Raw genomic sequence first — 26,312 nt, 5'->3', positions numbered from 1 at the left:
ATTTTCTGAGCTTATGAGTATAATTTAGGCATTCAGCCTTTTTTTCTGTGTTTACCCAGGTTGATATGTTTATCTCGATCAGCATGGGTTGTATGGTATAGCATGAGCTTTCTTATCCAAAACACCCAATTTTTGAATCTGTTACCATAGCCCTAGGACCTCTCATTGCTTCAGTTTCTTAATCTATAAAATGTAGTGTTGATTCCCACCCTACAGGGGTTTTATGAGACTCAGACCTACTGCCTTGAATATAATAGATAATTAATGTTTGCAGCTGTTATGTGTATTGTGTGTATTTGTTAGACAAATAACGAAACATGGAAATCAGAGAAGGAAGATTGGACCTGAAAATTAAACCACAAAATCTGGGAGGAGACAGGTGAATACCCACCTTAAAAGTAGGACGCAGGGGCGCCTGGGTGGCTCAGTGGGTTAAGCCTCTGCCTTTGGCTCAGGTCATGGTCTCAGGGTCCTGGGATCGAGCCCCGCATTGGGCTCTCTGCTCAGCAGGGAGCCTGCTTCCCTTCCTCTCTCTCTCTGCCTGCCTCTCTGCCTAGATGTGGTCTCTGTCTGTCAAATAAATAAATAAAATCTTTAAAAAAAAAAAAAGTAGGACACAGGCCAGCAAAACTTAGCCATAACCCAATTGATGGTATTAATGAAGGAAGAATGACTTTGTTGGATTTGATTTGTGTTGGAATCGTAGGAAAAGTAGAGAGAAGCACATTAGCAATGCTGGGCTGTCGGGTCAGGGCTCAGCACCGCAGAGATGCTGCTGGTGTGTGCGTGTGTGTGAGTGTGCATACCTATACCCACGTACGAGTGTGGGGGTGTGCAGATGAAAACAGATAGATTTATAAAGAGACTGTTGGAGGGTTTGCCCTCACACAGTTTTGCGAGCTGGTGAAGCAGCCCCTCTAAGGCTGTTGATCCTAGAGCTTGGAGCTCCCAGGGCAGGTGGGAAGGAAAGGGGCCTGTAGGGAGGGGTGGCCGGCCTTTTGTCTGCCAAGACACACCCCAAATTTAATGGTGAGTTTTCCAGTGTACACGGTTCTCAGAGTTCACAAAAGAAAATAAATGAGTTGTCCAGGTGAAATATAACTGTTTTTAGAAGAGAGAGGACACTGAAATTTCTCTGAAATTTCTCTTCTCTGTGAAGACAGAGGGAATACTACAGGAGGCATAGTGTTTTCAACAACATCTTTAAAATAGGTGGTTCGACCTTTTTTATACAGAAACTGATCATTTAATTCAGTAAAACAACTCTGCATGGAATGGATGGGCTATTGGCTGAGTGGCAGCTTCCCATTGCTGTGGCTGGTTCGAAATGTCCTTAGTTTCTCTCTAAGACTTGACAGACTGCAAGTACCTCAAGCTGTCCTTCATGTCTTTCTCTGACTTAAGCTTTTAATAGTTATTGACTATCTGTGTACTTGACGTTATTCTTCCTGGGTAATCGCATGAAGTGTAGCAATAGTTTCTTGACAAATTGAATACAAATCCATTGCCTTAAAAGGGTGGTATAGGTAGAGTTGGCATCTTTTTGTTGATATTGTGTGAGGAAAGAGACCTCCTACTTCCATTTTTAGTTGAGTCAGTGGAGTACCTCCTGATAGGCTCAGGAGTCTGTTCAGAAAATTGTCCTGAGTCTCCACCAACGCACGGAGAGGTAGATGATGGGCGCGGTGGGGTTCTGATACATGCGACCTCACAGCATTGGCAATCATTGGAGTAAACAGATGCCTACTTTGGCCACCAGAGCATCTCATAAAGCATACAAAAGATGCCCGGTTTTGAATAATGCTGCAAGTATGGCAGTAATTTGTAAAATTTTCACCAGGATAACTGAAGTCATTAACCATTGAGGATAGGCCCTTTAATTTTACAACATCTGATTTGTAACCCTTACGTCTAGCGGTAGTCACATAGCAGGATCTGTTGTCCGATTCTGTCACTCCTATTTTAACTAAATCAAATCATGTCAACTGCATAGAAAATAAAATGTCTTCTGTTTCTTTCTCAGAGGACCCATATTTGAAGTGACTTTTACATTAGCTTTTATTGCTGAGAAATTAACCCCCTCACTGCAAAAGTCTAGTTATTTATAGTCTTCCTGCACCAAAGAAGACTAATGTCCCTGTAATTTTACAGGTATCCATTTTGATTTGGAAATCTTTTTCCATTGTAATATGTAAGATATTTAATTCATACATCTTGAAAAACTGGCTTCCTGTATTACAATGTTAAAATAGTAATTCAGTTGGAATATTTTGTGCTTTTAGTCAAATAAATACTTTTAACTTTGACTACAGTAAATATAGAATTTAGTATCTTCCATTGGCCTTTTCTGTGCTTTTACTAATTTTCCCAACATCAATAAAGATTAGTGTATCCTCTAACTTAGAATTTAGTTCAGTGAAAGACATGAGGAAGAAGACTGAGGGGAGGAGGTCAAGAGAGGGTGACTGGGGTAAAACTAAGTATGATAAATTTGAGATTTTCCCCCCCAAATTTTCCTATTATATGTTGGGATTTTTTAGATACTAAGTTTAATAAAACTACTGAACAGTTATTTTATTCTCAAGTCTGAGAAAATACAATTATCTAACACAAAACTTACCTGGGCTTTATTTTTTAATATTGTATGACCCATGAGAACTTGGGGGGGGGGTGCTTAAAATTAGTTTTCACTCTAATACTATTGTTCTTTGAAGAGTTTTTAAAAATCACTCATTCATAGAATCTTACTTTAACTTTCTCTGATTCTTTCCAGTTTTTTAATTTATTGAACACAAACAGTAGGCTTTTAAATTTGCGTTTTCCAGGGCGTCTGGGTGGCTCAGTGGGTTGAAGCCTCTGCCTTCGGCTCAGGTCATGATCTCAAGGTCCTGGGATCAAGTCCCACATCGGGCTCTCTGCTCGGCGGGGAGCCTGCTTCCCCCTCTCTCTCTCTGCCTGCCCCTCTGCCTACTTGTGATCTCTCTCTCTGTCAAGTAAATAAATAAATAAATTTGCGTTTTCCAGAGTGGCTGTACCAGCTTGCCTTCCCACCGTGTAAGAGGGCTTCTTTGCATCCTTACCGATATCTGTTGTTTCCTATGCTGTTAATTTTAGCCATTCTGACAGGTGTGAGGTGGTATCTTATTGTAGTTTTGATTTGATTTGACATACACACACACAGGAATATTTTTCAGGCACCAGAAAGAATGAAATCTTGCCATTTGCAAAGATGTGATGTGGTTGGAGGTAGAGGGTATTATGCTAAGTGAAATAAAGCACTCAGAGAAAGACAGATCCTGTATGATTTCACTCATATGTGGAATTTAAGAAACAGATGAACATAGCATGGAGGGGAAAAAAAAGAGGCAAACCAAGAAACAGACCGAATTATAGAGAACACACTGACAGTTTCCAGAGTAGAGGTGGGTGGGGGATGGGTTAAATAGGTGATGGACATTAAGGAGGGCGCTTGCTGTGATGAGCACTGGGTGTTGTATCGAAGTGTGGAATCACTCAATTCTGTACTTGAAACTAGTAGTTGCATTGTATGCTAACTAACTGGAATTAAAATAAAAACTTGGAATTAAAAATAAATTTGCATTTTCATCTATGAAGTAATCAGGATTTCTTTTAATCCAGTGAGAAAGAAAGCAATTAATAAGAATGCATATAGCTCAGGTGTGCCTGGCTGGCTCAGTGAAGCATGTGACTCTTGGTCTCAGGGTTGTAAGTTCAAGCCCCATGTTGGGTGTAGAGATTACTTAAAAAGCGGGGGGGAGGGCATCTGGGTGGGTGGCTCAGTGAGTTAAGCTAACTCTGCCTTTGGCTCAGGTTATGATCTCAGGGTCCTGGGATCAAGCCAAGCATCGGGCTCTCTGCTCAGCCGGGAGCCTGCTTCCCTCTTCTCTCTCTCTGCCTGCCTCTCTGCCTACTTGTGACCTCTGTCAGATAAATAAATAAAATCTTTTTTTTTTAAAGGAATGTATATAGCTGAGATTAAGACTTATTAGAGAATTAAATAAATTTAACTGATCATCTTTCATCTTATTTTCTGTTTTCCTAGCATTATAACGATAAATCCTGAAGAGAATGACATGTTCTTTGATGTCATTGCTATTGTTGATCCATTAACAAGAGAAGCACAGAAGATGGCCCAGTTATTGATTGTAAGATAATGTATTTTATTGTATATTTTATATATCATTTTATTATATACTTTCATTGTGAAATTCATAATTAATCTTTCAGGTCTGTTTTTAGGTATTTGTGCTCTCATTGCTTTATTCCGTGCAGGTTTTAATTAGCGTGTCATATTTCAATGTGGAAAATGAAATGGTAGAGCTATGCCAGGGGTGTTACGGCAGTGCCAAGGTTAGGTGTTGGTGTGGACTTAATTATTGTCTTCTGCCTCCCCTGAAAGTTGTATGTTGAAGCCCTAAACTCTACTGTGACTATATTTGGAAACCGGGCTTTTTAGAGGGTAAATAAGGTTAAATGAGGTTTTATGGCATGGGCCCTAATCCAATAGGATTTATAGCCTCACAGAGGAGGAAGGGAGAGAGATCCCTTTCTCTCCTCACACACAGAAAGAAGAAGTCATGTGAGTGCACCACAACATGGCGGCTGCCTAATTCCCCTCTTCGTCTCTCCAGTTCTAAAGAATGGCTTCTGGAGAAGCCGGTGATCTAATAAGTAATGATAGCTGAACAGTGAGTGAAGGCAGCTGTGTTCAGGAAGTCTGGCCACAGGAACAGTGGCTTCAAGACTGGAGTTTATTTCTCATCTCACAGTCCAAGCGTAAGCCACCTGGAGTAAAGGCAGCTCCACAGCGTGAGGACACAGGCGACTTTTGTCTGGTGGCTCAGTCATCCTCCGGAATCTCCTCTTGTCTCGCGATCTGAGATCACTTGCTAGGCTCCTCCACGTCACCTCGGTGTTTCTGCGAGCAGGAAGGAGAGCACAAGGGCATATCCGTCCGGTTCCATGTCATGGGCCAGAACATAACCAGTCATGCAGCTGCACCCGGACACTGGGGGATGGGTGGGGGGACACTGGGCATAAAGCTGAGTGAACGTTCGTTCATTGAGAAAGCAGAGAGAAGGAATGCTGAGGGGAGCCAGCCGACTTTGAAAGGACATTATGTGCCTTTTCATTATACTGAAACCTTGTAATGTTCATATTGTGATGCAGCTTTCGGTGGGTAAATCACGAAAGCTCGTTATGCTGGAAATCTATATATTTCTTCTAGTGATGTTCAAAATTGTGGGGTACTCCTATTTGAAATTGTCCATGCTTTTTTTAAAGACACATTTAAAAAAACATTCTCAGAAGTGGAAACCATTTGTCCTCTGACAGTTGGGCTCACTTTTGGAAACAGGCAAAAATAATTAGGCATTAAGTCTGCTGAACGATGTGAGGGATCAAGCTGGGTCATACGGGTAGACATGCTGGCGGAATTTCAACCTGCAGTTTCTCTCAAATGAGTTAGCCCTACCAAGTCATGATGGACAAAGGGATTATCGATAGCTCTTACAATTGTTTGGACAAATAATTTTGGAAAGTCTTTGCCATTCTACTTATCCAGTGTATAACCAGGGCGAACAGTTCCATAGTTGGTTTACTTACCCCCGTTCTTTCTTTTACCATTTGTACACCTTCACACTTGAACTTCTGGAGACACACTATTCAGATTATTCTTTAAGAAAACAGCAATCAGTAATCATACCTGTAAGGAGTGGAGCTAGATCGATACATTACAGTGTACACATACCCCGTTTCCACGGAGTCGTTATTCAGAAAAAACATTGCTTACCTCTGAAGTTTTTATGTAAGGATAGAATTTAGGAATAAGAATATGAGATTATACAGAAATATAAAATACAGGACTGAGGATGCCTGGGTGGCTCAGTTGGTTAAGCATCTGCCTTCAGCTCAGGTCATGATTCCGGGGTCCGGTCCCACATTGGGCTCCCTGCTCAGTGGGGAGCCTGCTTCTCCCTCTGCCCCTCACCCTGCTTGTGCTCACTCTCGCTTGCTCTCTCTCTCAAATAAATAAATCTTTAAAAAATAATAATAATTTTAAAAAATGGGATTGGATCCCAGGTTACATGATTGAAAATAATAACATTCTTTCAGAGCACCTCAATACCTCGCATTATTTATTATTTCTTACGATAAAGAAAATTCGTGGTGTAAAACATAAATGAATTTATTGAAAGAACTGGATAGTGTCTCATTTAACACTTGGGAGAAACAGTGGCTCAGCAACCTCCATTGTAGCAGGTGTGAAGAGTGATAGAATGGGAATCAGTGCTCTTCAAGCCTTTGTCTATTCTAATTCCTCCTCAAGCCTGCATCCCTTCTATTCCATGCACCTGTTTTTTCCCCTCTCTTTACCTGTGTCCTTTGTTGTCTAATATCTTTCAAATCTGTGTTGACTTGCCTTCCTAGAGATAGAGACTACCAAAATTAATAATCCTCCTATGTCATATGCCCCCGGGGAAATAAAAAGAGAGTCTCTCACCTGTATGTAGCCAGGAACTTCCTACATCTCTACCATGTGGATGGAATTCCGAATGGACTGATACCCTTGCCATTGTTGCTGGGAGGCCGTCACTCTGTTTTTGCACATCATGCTTCTAGCAATTACTTCACTTGTCCTGTAATGCTAAAGAAATTTGGAAATGTGGATACCATGAAAGAAAGTCACATCAGGCAAAGGGAGGCAGTGTAACCCTTGAGCCATGAAATTAGCTGTTTGGATTCAAATCTGACCTCTGTCATGACTTGCTGTGTGATCTTGGGCAAATTACCACATCTCTCTGTGTCTCAGCTGTAAAGGTATCAACCTGTGAAGGCTGTCGTGAGGATCACATGAGATAATGAATCTCAGGTGCGAATGCAGTGCCTAGTACATAGTAAATGCCTAATAAATGTTAAAAAAAAGATTACTTAATATCAAACATGGGAAATTTTTTTTCAAACAGGTACTTGGCAAGATTATCAACATGAAGATAAAATTGTTCATGAACTGTAGGGGTAAGCTTTCAGAAGCCCCTTTAAAGAGGTGAGTCTAAGCGAATGTCATTTCATTTCAAAAGCTTTGCAAATGCTAAGATTAAATAAATAAATAAAGGACCGTAATTACTTGGTCTGGTTTTTTTCTTTATAAGATGCTTAATTGAAATAGACCGGAAGATCAAAGATAATTTATTAACCTTAACTGATATAAAATTAAAATAACCTAAGCAGTAAAATTGATCCAGTCTAATTGCAGAATTTACAAGGACTTATGTTTGTCGGTGGGTATTTTTGGAAATGTGATCTAGGAATACCTATTTGGAAATACACAAGAGGAAAATAAAGTTGAATCAAACCATTTTTGATTTAGCTGTAATTTCCTTTTTTTGTTTATAAAGATTTTATTTATTTGGGAGAGCTGGGCATGAGCAGAGGGAGGGAGCAGGCAGAAGGAGTAGAAGGAACCAACTCCTGTGTTGAGCAGGGAGCCCAATGCAGGGCTCAATCCCAGGATCCTGGGAACATGACCTGAGCCGAACACAGATGCTTAACCGACTGAGCCCTCCAGGCGTCCCTGTTTAGCTATATTTTCAATACTTCAGAGCTGAATTATCAAAATGATCTTTAGGATATCATCTCATTATTTGGAAGTATTGGGTTGTAAATAGTGTAAAATACTATTTCATTAATATAGAAAATGCTTATTGTAAGCCGACATTCCACATTAATACTGTACTGTTGAAATAACATTGTCTTTCAAGTAGGGACAGAAATAGACCCTTCCTCCTCTTTCAGGATCAGAATCACTATCATTTTGGGCCACTCTTACTGAGAGGAATATACGGTATCTTTCAGATGTCATGGGACAGAAAAAAGGATTGTTAATGTGCTTTTCTTTGTATAACGTAATTATGTAGCTCCGAAAGAATATATGCAAACACAAGACAAGAAAGTTGCATTCACCTAATCCCTTGTTTACTTATTCAATTGTATTTGTTATAATTAGGAAACATAGCAGAGATTATTGCCTTGAGCAGATATTTTAAACATGGCGAATATTTTTAATATTTGGAAAGCAATAAAATGGGAAATGTAAAGAATTTAGATGAAAGTACAGGGTACATTCATTCCTTTCCTGAGACTCCTGTTGTCATATCTTATTCACATTGTTCTCTGACTTCTCATTTATCTCTTGTATTTGAGATTATATCATGTCCCAAACCCAAACAAAAGCTGTCATCTTCTTTTGGCCACTAACTGAGCGGTGGGTTAGCTCTGTGAGTAGAGAAGTTTTAGTCATACAAGTAGAGATCTCCATAGTATCTCTATAAAGCTTTGGGTTGTATAATAAAGAGTAAGAATATTGAACATAAGCAAGTGCAATCTGTTAGGAGGGAAAGAATTTGACCTCTAAGGTGGTGTGACCCTTAAGGCTTCGAGTAGTTAATGAGGCTGCACGGCACAAAAACTGTGAAACGGGTTTGGAACGGTGAGCCCAGAGGAGCATATTGGCTCAGTAGCATCTGTCAAGCAAACGAGATAACCATTGGTCCCCAGCCCTTTACTTTTTCTTTTCTCTTTCTAAATGTTTCTTTTTTGTTCCATTTTATTTTATTTTTTCAGTGTTCCAGCATTCATTGTTTATGCACCACACCCAGTGCTCCATGCACCCTCCTTAGTACCCACCACCAGGCTCACCCATGCCCCCACCCCCATCCCCTCCAAAATCCTCAGTTTGTTCCCAGTGGGGCAGCGGAAGGGGGTGCTCTCTCTCCTCTTGCCAACCCCCTCTTTCTGCTTGCACCCATGCTCCCCACGTGTTCTGGAGCCTGCCTTTATCACACAGTCCCTTTGCTCCGTATCTTTAACCTCTCTGCCTGCCCTTTCCTTCCTGAGAGTTTACTCAATTTAAAAAGAGAAATAGGGACGCCTGGGTGGCTCAGTTGGTTAAGCGACTGCCTTTGGCTCAGGTCATGATCCCAGCGTTCTGGGATCGAGTCCCACATGGGGCTCCTTGCTCAGCAGGGAGTCTGCTTCTCCCTCTGCCTCTGCCTGCCACTCTGTCTGCCTGTGCTCACTCTCTCTGACAAATTAAAAAAAACTTAAAAAAAAAAAAAAAAGAGAGAGAAATAAACTGCTCTCCTCATTTCCTCTCCCCTGGAGCCCTGACTTTTTCTCCTCTTCGGCATTCTTTCTCTTCTCAGATTCTTCGCAGATTACTCATACACACACACACACACACACACACACACACACACACAGCTCCCCCCTTCACTGTACCTCCGCCTGCAGCTTGCCTTTAACTTCCTCTCTGCTGCCGGATTGTTTTTACTAAGTCACAGACCTGGCTCAGCAGCCAGCTCAATGGCATTTCCGCCGCACTGGCCGATCCCAAGTACTCGTTTCGTCCGCGCGTTCTCTGGCCCGTGTCTCCTTCACTCCGCTGCCTGCGGTCGGACACGGCTGCCAGTGATCATGGTCTCCTGGGGTTCATCCGCTCTGCAGCTGCTCCTTGAGCTTGGGCCGCTGCTAGTGATTCGCTTCTCATGGAAAGCACGTGGCGAAAGTAATGGAAATTTTCTTGGGCAACTAACTAGGTTATCAAAGACTGCGGCTTGTGGGATGCTGGCATTCTCCACGTCTTGCTCTCCCTTGCTTCTCTGACCCAGCGACATGGAGGGGCCCCTGTGGCAGGGACCCAAGGGCAGTCTGCAGCCAGCCACCAGTGACCAGCCGCAGTCCTTTTTCCAGTGGCCCTGGAGGGGAGCCATACCGGCCTGGAAGTGGGTTCCCTGCCAGCCCAGCCCGGAGCTAACTACAGCGCAGCCGATCCCTTGACTGCTGTCTCCAAATAGCGGAAGTCATGATTCTTAATAACAGAGCTAATTCCTAATATACACTAGAGCTCTGTTAGTAAGCCGCTGTCTTCAACTCAGTCCTGTCTGTTTTTAACTGAACTTTTACCAGAATTCTAATTTGCTTGAATTTAATTGCTTTCTGGTTATCATTTCTCTTCCTATGATGAGTGCTGCTAAGATCCAATGAAATGGCTGGAAAGTGGACCACGCTCAAATCTAAAGAAGAATTAGTGAGCAAATGCAGATCAGAAACTAGCAGAACCGACCTGAGTCAGTATATGTTAATCTAATCATGTGCGTTAAGAAACAATCACCAAGGGCATATGTAATCTTAGGGAATTGTCTGCTGTTTCCAGGCATTAACTCTTCTGCAGTATACTATGTTTTAGTTTTGTTTTTTTTTTTTTAACTTGAGACTTTTGGTCATGTTTTTAAGCCATTTTCAATTTTTAAATATTTTAAACAGAAGATATCTGAATTTTGGTCACCGTACATATTTTTATTTATGTTCTTTTGACAGCTTCTATCGTTTTGTTCTGGAGCCAGAGCTGGTGTTGGTGGCTGATGGCATTACTGGACCCGTGGCGACATTCTTAGATATCCCTGAAGCCCCCCTTCTCACCCTCAACATGATTACTCCCGAAGGCTGGTTGGTTGAAACAGTACACAGCAACTGTGACCTTGACAACATTCACCTCAAGGATGTAAGTGGTCTTGTCAAGTTCTGTCAGGAGAGAGGAATGGGGTCGATTCTTAGCCCCTGTAACCGCAGCGAGCGCGAGGTCATGCTGCGGCTGCCCCCAGAATTGTCTTCCTTATGGTTCCAGCTCCTGATCTGGTCTTCCCTTTGATTTTTGAGTTTCCCTAACTTCCAAATTCAGCCACTCGAACTTCCCGGGTTCCTAGATGCTCTCGCTGGCTTTGTGGCTGCGGCCCCCCGGGTTCTCAGGCGCTCCTCTAAGATGGACAATGTAGAGAATACAGAGCCAGAAACAGCAGCTTAGGACAACACCGGAAATACCTGTTTTGCCCTAAAATTTGGTTTTTAACTCTGAAAAGAGCATTTGTATCTCAAGCTCTGTTTTGCGCCACAGCTCATGGCCAGAGAAAGCAGCCCAACCAGGTAGAAGGCAGGGAACAGTGCTCGCTCAGAGCTGCAGGCTGCGTGTGCCGCTTCCCAACCCCCTGCTCTCCCTACCTGCCCTCTACCCCACTACCTCCATCCCTACCCCTCCCTCCACCCTACCCTCTTCCATCACTTCCTCGCTCCATCTCCATCCCCACCTGATGATCCTCTGCCAAGAAATGAGGGCCTTCTCTACCCTGCCTGTTGCATTCAGCCCACTGCCCTAAAAGGGGGAGGAGGCTATTTTAAAATACGAGTCTTTCAAAACACTATATTCAGAAACCCCAAACAACAGAAGCATTTTAGAAGAGCTTACCTAGAGAATAGGTATCCAGAAGAGAGACCAAGGGCCTCCTCCTCAGTGTCCTCTTCATGCCTCTTTCTGCCTTGACCTGCTAATTTGGTTGAGATTACCCCCATGTTTGTTTCTCGTGCGCTAACTTTGTCTAAAGATTCTCCTTCGAGGCGGGTTTCTTCTGAGGCGCTCGAGTAGACTGTGTGGTTTCTTGTCCCTTGGGTGGAACATAGCCCCTCGCTGCAGAGAAGGACCTAAAACTCAGCCGTAGCCATCGCCAGACATGAGCCCTGCACATCCAGGGAAAAATAGGAAGGCAGGGGTGCCTGGGTGGCTCAGTGGGTTAAAGCCTCTGCCTATGGCTCAGATCATGGTCTCAGGGTCCTGGGATTGAGCCACGCATCGGGATGTCTCCTCAGCGGGGAGTCTGCTTCTCTCTCTCTCTCTCTCTCTCTCTGCCTGCTTGTGATCTCTCTCTCTGTCAAATAAACAAATAAAGTCTTTAAAAAGAAAAAAAAAGGAAAGAAAGAATAAGAAGGCAGAAAAGTAATAAAACCCAGGAGGGAAAATTCAGAAAGGAATTTGGCAAAAAGTAAGAAGTCCTGTTTTCTCTGTAATCAGCCGGCTCCCTTGAAGGACCTACTGGATCCCTCATTCGGAGAGTTCAGTGACCTATACCAGTCAAAGAGATGTACAGATTCCAGCCAAATGTAAAAAGTTTGTGGTGGGAGAGTTAACACAGCTTAGAAAAGAATTAGATTGACTGGCGAAATTTTCAGCAGCTATTAAACAGTTAATGGAGATGAACTGACCATTGTTTGCTGTAGGTAACAGGTACAGTGTCTTTTTAGAAGCTCTTTATTTATTGAAGTGGTCTTTACTCCCAGCGTGGGGCTCGAGCCCACAACCCCAAGATCAGGAGTTGGATGCTTCACCACCTGAGCCCGCCAGGCGCCCCTAGAAGCTCTATAAGTGAACAGTACTTCTGTTTATTTTAGAAGGCCATAGAGAATCCCTTCTGTCTGCATAGATCGTATGAATAAATGGAAGGAAATTGCAAGTGCTCACACCTGTAAGAGTTAACTACTTCCAAGGCTCTTCTCTTCCACTATGTTCTGTACATACTTAGAATATTACCGCCATGGTCCTGGAAGACTGTGAACTAACAAAGTAGAGACACTTGCTGGGGTTGTAGGTCCAAAGGAAGGTGCACGCTGAAAAACTGAGGCTCAGAATGAGAGGTTTGTGACACACACTCTCAGGCAAGTCCTCCCCCGCTGCGTCCAATCCCTGGAGATCACATCAACACCTAAAAAATGTGATGGAGAGAAACTCTCCCTTACCGGGACTTTGTTCACGTGGTTTATGGCACAACTGGCATCAATGCCATAATGAAGGGGGACAGAAGTAGCTAGAGGGAGATGAGCCCTTCCACCTGGAGTTCAGAGGTGGTTATTCACTGAGCTTGTCGTGAAGACTGCGTCCAGATACCCCTCGGTTGTGTTCCATCACAGCCTAGATCTGAAAGATCTCAAAACACCTGAAATACTCGTGGATGTTTATCAAGGAAGAGGGAGTGAGGACTAAAAGGTTGTTGAAGGACAAGGGGATGTGGCTATACTAAAAAGGAAGTCACAGAAAACTTTATTAGTTGCTTCTGAAATGCAGTATGGTGGACTCTTGAACAACATGGGAGTCAGGGCCACTGATCCCTCCCCCATAATAGTCGAAAATCCATGTATAAATTTTGCCTCCCCAAAACTTAACTACTGATAGCCTGCTGTTGATAAGAAGCCTTACTAATAACATAAGCAGTCAATGAATAGTTTTGTTTGTTTGTTTTATATATTACATATTGTACTCTTGGGAAATTCCTAATTTTTTAAATTCTTTAAGTAAGCTGGAGAAACCATGAAAATTCTTACAAAAAAGAGAAAATACATTTGCAGTACTGTACTGTATCAAAAAACTCCACAGGTAGTGGGGTCTGTGTAGTTCAAATCTGTGCTGTTCGAGGGTCAGCCGTAATCTAGACGCCCACTGCCAATGTAATTGTTAAAGAATTCCTATTTTAGCGCCATAGATAATTGTTTATAAACCCAAATGATGATCTTTATAATTAAACTTACACTTCTTTTAAAGGAAGGAACTAACTTCTGTACAATTTAACCACAGAACAATACAATAAACACTTCTACTAGAAATATTAATATGCACCCAAAGTTCTATTTGAAAGGTATTAAATTCATGTCTCCTATCAACAGGTAATATTTAGAACAGGTATAATATGTAAAGGAGATGTAAACATCACAAAAAAATCACAAATTCCCAAATTTATTTGCTAAAAATAAACCTTGAGAATAGGAATGGATTCAACAAATTACCTTTATGAAATTATCAATAAACTTAAAATATTTTCACTAGAAAAAAACTCTTTGAAAAACGAATTGGCTGTTTTTGGTGTTGTGGTTTGAGTCAGTCCACAGAATTGATGTCTGTTCTACAACTCTAGAGATGAGAGAAAGTTTCACATTAATATGAAATAAAGGTTTTTTTAGTCACAACCTGATTGAACATACTTTGAACTCTGCCCTAATATCTCATGAAGAAAAATATTTAAGCTTCACACCCACTGTGGGGTACATTTCCCTTACCTGTAAAATGAAGGAATGATCTAGAAGAGCTCTACAGCCTTTTTCTCACTTGTAATATTCTCACATTCTGAGACTATCCCACGTGAATGTTTCCATCCATGCATGATGCTGTGAGCGCTGGGGACACAGGTCAGTGAAGTGTATGAAGCTCGTTACTAGAGTTCAACAGCTGATTCAGAACCTAACTAAAGTTGAAACAAGCGCTGTTGTCAAAGAAGGTACTTCTTTGTTCTTAAGAACTGGACTTAAAGAGGAATGCTACACACAAGTGTTAACATTATTTCTGTGGTAATTACAAAGAAAAGCAGCTATACAGTATAGAATATTTTCAAATACTTTATATTCTAAACACATTTAAAAAGTGTCAGAAGCCTGTAATGAAATAAAACAGAGATAGCATTACTGTCTTACCTGCTCAACAAAATTACCAAATTATGTAAAAATCACTTACCATTTGATTTATTCTCATGTCTGCTTATGTTTTTCCTATGAAGTAGAGAAAAAGTGTTATCCCTAAAATATTCTAACATTTGCAGTAGAGGAAAATCTGGAAACAATTGGAATGCCCAGCCATTTAAAAGGGTATTTGTAGAGACAGGGACATGTTCATAGAAAGCTGTATTTAATGAAAAAGCAGATTACACTTTCTTAGAAAAATATTTATGGAAAAGAGAAAAAGATATCAGTGTGTTGATTGTACAGGAATATTTAGTCTAAGTAATTGCTGCTTTTCCTCTTTTCCACATTTTTTTTTGCAAATTATTTTGATGAGCATGTGCTATTTTGAGTGCTTTTTTTTTTTTTTTTTTTTATTACAAGAGAGATGATGGATGATGATAAGTTGGCTTTCTTGCCACATTGGAAAGGGCTCTAGGGCGACAGCCGATGAAGCAGGTTCTCTGAGGAATTTCCCATTTCACTCTGCCTAAAGAGATCTTCAAATACTACAACTCCATGAGCTCTTCCTGCCTGTGATTCTGGTGCATAGATCATGAGGCTGGTGTAGAGCTGATGTCACAGGAAAGGAAAAAAAAAAAACTTATCATGAGTTTTGGTCTTTAAGAAATAGTTCAACTATTCAGTCACTCATGTAAAAGACTTGATGTTGTCTCCACAATACATTGGCCAATATTAAAATACTTCCATTTATTTATTACAAAATTCGAATTATGAGAGTTACTAATACCAAAAACAATGACCTGTTTTCCCATAGATTGAGAGAACTGTTATAGCAGAATATGAACTAGAGTATCTACTGCTGGAAGGACATTGCTTCGATACAATGACAGAACAACCTCCTCGGGGCCTGCAGTTTACACTTGGCACAAAAAATAAACCTGTTGTGGTTGATACAATAGTGATGGCCAATCTCGTAAGTATTATAAATACTTAATCAATTGTATTTAATTACACATTTTGGTGAAATCCTCTTAAGTTCTCCTGATAATAAGATGAAATCGATTTCATCCTGCTATTGCTGAACAGCTCCCAGAAAACAAAATTGAATTCTTAAATAAGGTAATAAAAATGGAGGGAATCATACTTTCATGATATTGGCAAATCTCCTTTTTGGAATTCATGTATAGAATTTATTCACTCCAGTTAGTTAACACTCCCTTGAGTCGTTCATGTAGAATCATTTTTGAACAATTGGATGTTTTAGTCCTATAGCTATCATCATATTTTTCTCATTCTGAAAGGGATATTTTCAATTAAAAGCGAACCCAGGTGCTTGGATACTGAAATTACGTGAAGGAAAATCTGAAGATATTTATCAAATAGTTGGGTGAGTGATATAAACCACTTCAAAATTTTTCATGTGTAAATTAAGTTTTTAATGTTTTGGCTAAGAAATGAGAGGCAGGGTGGTTTATTTTTCCTCTCCAAAAATTTGAATTATTTTTTCTATTTAGAATTTCCAGAAAAATAGGTATATGTCCTTTTTAAAAAATAATAATACTTCCTGAGATGTAGTGAATCCTTTCATTTTGGTAAATGGCTTTTATTGAGATACAATCTTCTCTCACATCTCATTGACTATGTAAAATTATTTGAATTCTCCCCATTTTTCCGGCAGTAATTCTAAGTGAAGTCCTTGTCCTCTGCTTGCTTGATTAGTTTATTCTCTTCATCTAAGCTGTGACTGTACTTACGTGTGCAATGAGTTTTAGTTGCTGAGCTTTACTTAGAAAGATCAAATAGTGCAGTTGGGAAGATCCAGACTGCCTGGGCTGTTGGGATCTAGGATGATAATTGTACCCGCCTCAAAGGGTGATTGTATGGGTCAAATGAGCCAACATCTCTAAAGTGCTTGAAATGGTGCCTGAAGTAGAGTAAGAGTCTTCCTCGCTACTACCTCTACCATCTGGTTGAATGGAAGGAGTTTGCTTTAGATCTTGTGTGGGTCTTGCTACAATGTGTGTGACCGGGCCCTACCCCGCTCTCACTGGACAGTGGATTCAATGGCTAAAGTTGCTGATGTCCTTGAGCAACATTTATGACTGGAAGCTCTTGAACAGTTTAAGAAATTTGCCATTTCTAGTACATAAGTTGGAACCCTTTCCATTTCCTAGTGGTAATTGGTGGGTGTGGCTGTGCCTTCTATTTTGGTTTAACCGCTTCAGCTGGGGAATTGGGAGAAAGAGGGAGTCAAAGGCATGTGTTAGTCAGCATAGTCCTATAACCCCTCCAATCTTCATCTTAGGAAAGTGTTCAGTGTGTGTTATGAATCTGACTAAACTCAAAGTACCTACTAATTTGACCTCTGATTGCATTCCCTCTTTGACAAAATTCAACTTTATCGTAAATGTTTTTAACAGTATTTTATGTATTTTTCTTTACATAGAAGGGTATCAAAAATTATTGGTCAGAGCTGTCATATTTGATTTGTTTATGCAGTTTTGAAAATTAGTGAAATACATTATATAAAATATAAATATTCAAATGATGCAGGTGACCATTTAGACACATTTTTGGTCTTACAGGTTTAACAGTACACTTCAAATTTTGGTGTTTGAAAATGACTGCTGAATATTGAAAAGTTGTTGGACAGTATAGAATCCCTTCAATTATGATATATAACAACTTATTTTCAAGTCTCAAAAGCATTTCATATTAATTACTGTAATATATCAAAGACATATGATAGATTTGACTTTTGTAATCTTGGTATATAGCAGCAAAGATAAGCATTAATTTGGGATTGCTCAGTGGTTAGGCAATATTCAATTTCATGAATTACTTTTATACAATTTTAATTTGTATTAGGTTAAAACTGGGTAATTCTGAAAATTATAGTGTGTTATAGTATATCTTAATTGCAGAAAACAACAAATATATAAACACAGTGATGTTACGTTTATGTTTTTTGCAAAATGAATTTATTCTGTTATTTATACCATCATAATTACACGTCTTTTCTGGAGCTGATTGTGGACATCTACATGTTTTTCTGCTTTTAGGCATGAAGGAACTGACTCTGAGCCAGACCAGGGAGATGTCATTGTTGTGATAAACAGCTTCAAGAGCAAAATACTGGAAGTACAAGTGTGTGAGGCAGAAGCTCTTGCTATTTTGTTCTTAGTATTAAGAATTATCTTTTTTAACTCTTAATTGATTAATATTATTTTACAACTAATTTCGCAATTTTACTACCCAAAAAGTTATATTGGAACTCTGGCATGAAAGGAAGAAGAAGATTAAGTTCATGAAGGGAGGGCAGAGAGTTTGAAGATAGAAGAAATGGAACAACTTTTTCTAAGTTAGGATGTGTCTGTTAGATCTACTGTATCCATAGCCAGGTAGTGTTACAAATTAGGCTCTAGAGATGAGATCAGGAACACAGGTTGAAAAGTTAGCCCTGAAATGAAAAAGTGATGGTAAGTGATGCTTTTGAAACGTCTTAAAAGCAATGACAAAAATGACAAAAGCAGTAACAAAATAATAAGGATAACAAGGAAATACAAAATCAAAATTAAAAGGAAAATAAGAGCCTAGTGAAGTAAGCAAGCACAGAAGCCTCTCTTGTCCTGAGAACATTTGTCCATCCTGGTACACCTGAACTTTTGATTTAATTTGCAGGGTGATTGGGACAGAAAGTAAAACCCTACACCCATATAAAGTGGGTGGCCTGTTAGAAGACCCTCTCAGCAATAAGCTGGCTATAGCTTCAGGGTAAAGATGACCCTAGTAAATTATTCCGTCTTTTAGCCCAAATTTGTTTTGTGCAAGTATCCAGGAAACCCCTGAGCCTTGAATTTGCACTAGACTAGTTCCAGATTGATGAGGTTGTGCAGGCGTTTTGCAGAAACATCTGTACATCTCTGGAATAAGATTCTATCCAAAAACATAGAGAAAACCAGCAGAAACAACAGAAAGCAGACACATATACACTCTCTGTATTAGAATTATTGACATTGAAACAACTGTGCTTACGATATTTAAAGAAATAAAAGACAAGCTTGAAAACAATTGCAGGAAACAGAAAACTATAAAAAGTGCATATCTGATTTTTTTAAAGTAGAACTTCTGAAACTGAGTGATACAGTAACCCAAATTAAAAATTCAGTGGATGACTTTTACATGTCTAAAGAGAGAATTAATGAATTGGAAGATAGTATTCCTAATGCAACAGGGACATTTAAAAAAGAGGATAATGCAGCAGAGACCATAAAAGGCATAGGAAAGTAATGAGAAATTAAAGATTTGGTATTTGCACTTAACCTGGCTCCACCACTTTCTAGCTGCATGACCTCAGACAGATTGTTTAGCTCCTTTCTGTCTCATTTTCTTCATCTATAAATTGTTGTTAATAATGGAATCTACCTTACATGTCTGTTACAAGGATAAGATAGTTCAGTTTGTAAAGTGCTTTGTGAGTATTGAATAATTAATATAATTTTAAATGGAGTTCCAGACAAAGATGGAATAGGATGAGGTAAATGTGACATTGTGTGTCAACTATACTCACATTAAAAAAAGAGATACGTTTAATATTTGAAGGAATAATGACTGAGAGTTTTCATGAATTGATGAAAGTTACCAATTTACATATTCAAGAAGTCCAGTGATTAATGAGCAAGATAATTAAAAGAAAATTCACACCTATTTTCTGATAAAACTGCAGAAAACCAAAGGAAAGAGAAATCTTTAGAGTAATCAGAAGGAAAAGGAAACATTACCTTCAAAGAGCTATAGATAGTCTGATCATTGATTTCTCAGTAAGAATGAAAGTCAGGAAAAAAAAAAAAAAAAAGAATGAAAGCCAGAAGGTTCTGGAATGATATTTAAAAACACTGAACGAAAAAAGGAATGCCAGTCTAGAATAATTTATCCTGAAAAGATATCTTTCAAGAGGAAACAAAATATTTTCAGACAAATGGAAAAAACTGAATTTGTCACTAGCACACTTACACTAAAGGAGAAGTACTTCAGACAGAAAAAAAAAAATTATCTCAGAGGAAAAATTTGAGTTTTAAAAGAATGAAGAGAGAAGAAAATGGTAAATGTGTGGATAATTCTATGAACAGTGAATATATAAAACAATTGTAAGATCTTGGGAGGATTTTAAAAATAAATGACATTAAAAAATATAATAATAACATTTAAGCTGTAAGATAAACACTGTTGTTTTCAATTAGATATGAAATCTTATACAGACCAGAGCAAGGGTAATGATTACTTTTAGACTTAAAGACAAATATAAATTTAACTTCTAAGATAACCACTAAAAGCATAGAAACAAAGTATTAATGCCATAATGAAGAGGAAAAATGTAATAAAATAAATTAATGTAAATGGAATAAGAAAGAAAGAATATATGGGATATAAAGGAAGCACAAAATAATAAGTTAGAATTTCACTCAATTACATTAAATATGAATGGACTAAATGTTCTAATTAAAAGACAAAGATTGTCCTAATGGCTTTTTGTCTTTTTAATTACAGCTATATGTTGTTTGCAGAAAGAACACCTAATACATAAGAATACTACTTTAGTGTGAAGATGAAAATAAAACTCAAGGTTGGCAGAAGTATTCTAGGCCAGTACTAAGCTAAAGAAAATTTGCATAGCTAAATAATACCAGAGATACTACACAAGACAAATAACATTACTAAAGATAAAGTCATTTTACATATATGAGGCAGAAATAGAATTTCAAAGAGAAATTTAAAATTTTCTATCATGCTGGGATATTTTTTAAAGACTTTTTATTTACTTGAGAGGGAGCACATGTGCAAGAGTTGGGGGGAGGGCCAGAGGGAGAGAATCTCAAGCCGAATCCCCACTGAGCATGGAGCCTGATGCAGGGCTCAGTCTCTGAGATTATGACCTGAGCTGAAATCAAGAGTCAGACGCTTAACCAACTGAGCAACCCAGGTGCCCCTGGGATATTTTTAACACCCATCTCTCAGTACCTGATATGACAAGCTGACCAAAAAATCAAGAGATAGAGAAAACGTGAACAGATTAAAAATTCTGACCTAGACACATTTAGAACACAACACACTAACACCAAATGAACAGTCTTTCAAATACACAGAAAATGTTGATTAAAAATTAACTTTACATTTGATTGAAAGTTTCAGTAACTTTCAGAAGAATGAAATCGTACAGAGTATATTCTCTATCTACAATGCGGTAAAGTATAAATTAATTTCCAAGGATAACTAGGAAATACTATGTGGTTGTAGTTTCTAAGATCCAATAACAATAGGTTAACAAAGCTCACACCTTACATATTGGCCAGGTTCTAAACTACTGTATCACCAATTTTTACCTTGCATCCCACATCATACTCTGTTCCTAATCTTCTCTGTTCTTTATCCTGTGATCAGTTATACATGTTACTTACATTTATCTTTGATTCTCTTTCTCCTGTATTGACCTTGATTTTCTTTCTCAATAGTAACACAGTCTCTCCTTGAATACATTTCCTTCTGGCCATTTCAGATAAAAAACCCCATGAAACCCAGACCAACTACTTCAGATACTAACTCAAACCCACACCCTGTAGGAACAGTATTCCAGGTAGTTTTATCCTAGTCCTGTAAACAGGAGAGAAATACCATTTCTGCCAGGCTAGGAGCACGAAAGAACATTCCATCTTTGAGCTATTTTGACCATTGAAAAGCTGCTTAAGTTCTCTTGAACTGATTTTTTTCACTCTGTGTATTGGTTCTAATTTGAGTTGTTGGTCTGTAGTACAGAACAGATTGAACTCTTTGACTATAGCCACCAAATCTTTGAGGGTGGTAATCATGCCCTACCTGAGTCAGACCTTCTGCAGCCCAACCACTTACGTCTTTCAGCTGATTTTAATAACACATTTCTATCTCCTCACTATCCCTCTCTCACAATAACATAGAACAAGGGGAGCAGAAAAGATGACATTAAGGATCAGCCCATCAACCCTAGCAACACACGAATAGGAATTCCACAGAGAAAGAACAGAAAATGGAGGAGGGAAGATATTTCACAGATAAGGAAAGAAAAAAATATTCATGTCAAAAGGGTCCGCAGATTAGCATGAGTAAAAAAATGGGCCCCATGAGACCCTAATAACTATCAAGGAAAAAAAGCAGGTCACAGCCATAGAATGACACTAACCCTAGCATCAGACTTTTTGTTTTCAAGATGACTGTTACAAGACAGCAAAACAAAGCCTTTATTGTTCTGAGGAGAATTACTTTGAAGCTAGGATTCTTTAGCCAAATTCTTTTTTTTTTTTTTTTTAGCCAAATTCTTAATCAAATGTAAAGACAAAGTTATCTCCTGAAGGGTGAAGATTTAGAAAAATGATTTTTCATACCCTTTATTAAAGGTGTTTGCCATCATAGTGACAGTGAAGACTGAGAAAGAGGAAGATAGGTATTTTGAGAAATTGTGATATTAATCTGAAAACCAATGCAAAGAAAGCATTGAAAGAAATAGACAGTTAATTGTTGAGCTCCAAGAAAAATATCTTCAAGAAGACAGGAATTCCACATGATGAACATGAGTAATAAACTGGAAAATATTAGCTAACGTGGCAAAGAAGAAATTTATATCACCACAAGAAAAAAACAAATGCAATAAAATTCCAAGAAAAAAATATTTGTCTATTGGAGGAATGCAAGAAAGCAGAATCTATCTGAAATATCAAGAGCCTCCCGTGAGGGGCACGGTGGTCACGTTACTGTCACTACACAGAGGTAATCCAGTGCTGGTGGCCTCACAGACTCTTGAGTGAATAATATTAACTTTGTCACAATAAGCGCTATCTACTGAGTTTCAAGTTGTAGAATAAACATAGCAAAGTGCCGAAGTTATAATTAGGTTTTACCAAAGCAAATGTAGATATTATCTGTATTTACAATGCTAAAGTAAAAGTTGAGCTAATGTAAGGCGGGAGGTGGAGGGTAAAGGTAGAAATATTATTAGTATCCTTATCTTACAGAGTATACAAGAGAAACGTGAAGTTGTTGGTACAAAAAATATATATTTAAGTATTATTTGAAGCTACAAAGACACTGCGTAGAACTAATGAAAATGTTATTACTGCCAAAACTTCCAGAGAGGAAGAGTGATAGAAGTGAGCAGCTTGTCTGTCACCACAAAGAATGAAAAATATCCAAAGCCTGTGGTTCCAGATATGCTTAGTAGATAATTTCTGAAGTTGATAAATCAGTAAATACAAGTATAAGCATATTACTTCGCAGTGTGGAGGTAACCACCAGAAGAACTACCAACAGGAAGCTGACCTGATGACTGAAACCAGATTGTGTCCATAATGTTGTACTTCCCTGGCTCTGTCACTGCACCTGTCTTAGAGTCACAGGGGTCACCACGCAGCGTAATATTTAAAGCTGCACAGTTCTAAGACTTTCCTTTACTGCGTTATCTAGGTACAAAAGAAGCCAGACAAAATTAAGGAGGATATCCTTACTGATAAAGACGAAAAGAAAAAAGGAATGTGGGATTCCATTAAAAGGTAATTACCAGTGAATTTTTTTAATCTATAAGCATAGATCCATCAGGAATCTTGTGTGTGGCAGGCTTGCAGATGGTACACATTTAAGTAAAGCATTGGTCTTCTCTCGTGGGATGAGATTGATACATAAAATGTTAATAAAACAGAATAGGAAACCGGAGCTGTGGGGCATCTGAGAGTAAGGTGCTCTGCAAACCCTGAGAGCAAAAGGCTGTATCTAGTGAGGAGGAACCTCTGACAAGATTCCTTGGAGAAGTGTGTGGTTAAGAGGGGCTCCGAAGGAGGGATAAGATCTCAAAACTAGAGATGGGAGTGAAAGTGTGAAGTCAAAAAGATTGAGTATGTTCACAGGAACAGAAAGTAGCCCAGCTTAGCGGAGACCCTGGACATTGAATATAATAGGGAATCTATAAATTAGGTTGGGGCCTGTATTAAGCAAAGCAGGACTGATTGGCTCACGTGTGTTGAGTCCAGGAGCAGAGCTGGCTTTGGGCATTCAGGTGTTGTGGTCCAGAAACTCTTCCTCCATGTCTCCGTTCTAGTCTCTGGCCTCCTTCATTTTCAGATGAAGTTTTAGAAGAAGAAGTTTGCCATCTCCAGTGGGAAGAGATTGCTTCTTTCCAGAAAGTCCCAGGGCTGACTCATTGGTCCACTTGTTAGCCATTTGTCCCAAATGGGGGTCACTGTAACTCTGACCATGCTTGGGCCATATGCCTACCTCTGGAGCCAGTGAGAGGGCCTATCCCACCTAGATCTCACAGAATGAAAGTGGAGAAGGAATGCCCCCCCCACCAAATACTAGGTTATTGTTACTAGAAGTATAAAGGGTGTTAGGTGAGGAAACACAAAAGCTGTCTGCTATAGATCCACATTGTAGAGAACTCTGAAAGTGCATCTCAGAGATATGGGCTTCATTTGAGTTATGATGAAGAACCAGTGATAATCGAAGGTAAGAAATAGAAACTTGAGGCCAGATAGATCCAACAACCTAGGCAGATTTTATTTTGCCAATCCGAAGCACTCCCAGCATTTGGGATTGTGCGGTTTATGCTTCTTTTTCTGAAGTTGACTTCTTTTTTGGGAAGAATGGTGTTCCTCTTCCTTTACATGCATTGAACTGTTACTGATTGACAAGGGCTCACACCCTCTCGTTTTGAGATCATTTGGAGAGTAGTATGTTTGACAGGATAATGAAGCAGAATGTGGGCACTTTAAAGGTATTTGTCCATTGGCTTCCATTAAAACCAGAAGATGGAGCCAAGAATGAATACAGGTGACCGTCAAACCGTAGCACAGCCACTTGCTGTACAGAAAGTACCAGAGGCAAATACTGCTGTGTTGGGAAAGGAGAAGGAGCACGTTTGGGACGGTAACTCCTCCATACACATAAATACTGTGTATAGTATAATGCTTTCACTTTTGTATCTTAAGTTTAATCATAACTTGGGAGTATCAGCTGTATTTTTCTTATTTGGGAGATTACAGTAAGAAAAGATTTGAAAAATACTGTCATAAAAATTCCTGTTTGGCAAAATATATCTCTAGTGATTATAGTTTATTCTTTTCCAAATTTTAGTCATTCTAAATATCTGCGCATATAAAAATAAAAATTTAATTAAATAAAATTTTTACCCAGGAAGAAAAAAATTATACATTATAAATACCCCAAATGAAAGATCCAGTCATTTTGTGTATGAGATGGGGCTTATTTTGAGAGGCTTTCCTAATTTTATTGCGTATTAAATTTAGTATTTAGGTATGTAAAGTTTACAAATCCATATTAAGAAGCTGTCAATACTCTCTTATTCAAGTTTCACAAGAAGGTTGCATAAAGAAAAAGACAAAAAGGAAGCAGATGTTCTAAACATATTTTCAGTTGCTTCTGGCCATTTATATGAACGCTTTTTAAGGTAGGTATATTTTTTATCTAATGCTTTGAAAATAGTACATGGTTCATAAAGAATTTCAAGAGTTCAGAAGAATGAAAGAGCATACAGTGAAACAATCCACCTGTTTTCTAATTACCCAGTCTCCTCCCAACAGGAAACCAGTATTATTTTCATAGCTTGCCAAACACATACATAGATAAGCAAATACATTTTCTTCATTTTTAACTTTTTACTTAAGTAGTAACAACATTTGTTGTTCTGTACCTTGCTTTTTTCTTTCTTTTTAAAGATTAATTAATTAATTTGAGAGAGAGTGAGCAAGCATGAGCAAGTAGGAGGAGGAATAGAGGGGGAGGGAGAGACTCTCAAGCAGACTCCCCGCTGAGCACGGAACTTGATCTCACAACCCTGAGATTACCTAAAATTATGAGAACAGTATATATATATCTATATTTTTTTTTTTAAGATTTTATTTATTTGTCAGAGAGAGAAAGAACACACACACAAGCAGGGGGAGCAGCAGGTAGAGCAGGCAGAGGGAGAAGTCCCCACAGAGCAAGGAGTCCCATGCGGGACTCGATCCCAGGACATTGGGATCATGACCTGAGCTGAAGGCAGCAGCTTAACCAACTGAGTCACCCAGGCGCCTATATATATGTGTGTGTGTATATATATATATGTGTGTGTGTGTATATATTTATATGCATATAAATATATATATATATATATATTTTAGGTTTTATTCATTCACTTAGAGAGCACAAGCAAGGGAGGGGCAGAGGGAAAGGGAAAGAGAGAATCTCAAACAGGCTCCACACTGGGCATGGAGCCCAGTGTGGGGCTTGATCCCGTGACCCCACAATCATGACCTGCACTGAAATCAAGAGTTGGATGCTTAACTGACTGAGCCACCCAGGTGCCTCAAGCAGTATATTTTTAAACTACAGTTAAATTCCATGAGTTTGATTGATTTGGAATATTGGTGTTCTCTATGGCTAGGAAATGAACATATGTGGTAACAATATGATATGTGAGAGAAAGTATATGTAGTAAATTTCCCTTTTCTGGTGAGGAAATACCTTATTTTATAAAAAAGACGGGTAGGGTAAGAGGAGGAAAGCTTAATTCCTAACTACAAAGGGCTATTTTTTTAACCTTTTATATAGAAGGATATCAGAGAATCCCTCAAAACTATTTGAATATGTCTTGGTATTTTAATATGGAAATTTTGATACATCTGTATCTTCCCTGGTCAGAGATCTAGCATAGCAAGACAAGTGGTCTGTCCAGTGAACTTACTAATAAAGATTATTCAACTCCTGCAGTTTTGTATACCTGGTATTAATGACACAGTAATAGAGTAGAGATGAGAAGGTAGTTCAACTAAACAAGGCTATTTCAGAGTCAACTGGAAAAAACAAAAAGCAATTGATTTATTCTATGTGGGGTGTGTGTGTGTGTGTGTGTGTATCCTTATATATTACATACTTGATGAGGA

The 26,312-nt window shown here is 38.9% G+C and overlaps 1 protein-coding gene across 1 annotated transcript in view; it reads left to right on the top strand.

Annotated features, from left to right (window-relative positions):
* Window positions 1–26,312, top strand: part of LOC111147092 (UDP-glucose glycoprotein glucosyltransferase 2) — a 197,626-nt gene that overhangs the window by 145,870 nt on the left and 25,444 nt on the right. Inside the window, exons 25-32 of the mRNA XM_022502981.1 lie at window positions 4,064–4,166; window positions 6,987–7,066; window positions 10,399–10,582; window positions 15,167–15,325; window positions 15,654–15,739; window positions 17,415–17,499; window positions 22,840–22,925; window positions 24,737–24,835. Of these exons, the coding sequence (XP_022358689.1) occupies window positions 4,064–4,166; window positions 6,987–7,066; window positions 10,399–10,582; window positions 15,167–15,325; window positions 15,654–15,739; window positions 17,415–17,499; window positions 22,840–22,925; window positions 24,737–24,835 (882 nt within the window). The remainder of the gene's footprint in view (window positions 1–4,063; window positions 4,167–6,986; window positions 7,067–10,398; window positions 10,583–15,166; window positions 15,326–15,653; window positions 15,740–17,414; window positions 17,500–22,839; window positions 22,926–24,736; window positions 24,836–26,312) is intronic.

The sequence above is a fragment of the Enhydra lutris genome, unplaced genomic scaffold (genome assembly GCF_002288905.1).
Source record: "Enhydra lutris kenyoni isolate GAN:26980312 unplaced genomic scaffold, ASM228890v2 scaffoldscaffold15, whole genome shotgun sequence".
NCBI classification, from domain to species: domain Eukaryota; kingdom Metazoa; phylum Chordata; class Mammalia; order Carnivora; family Mustelidae; genus Enhydra; species Enhydra lutris.
The sequence above is the reverse complement of the archived record's forward strand: the minus strand, read 5'-3'. Positions and strand labels throughout refer to the sequence as shown.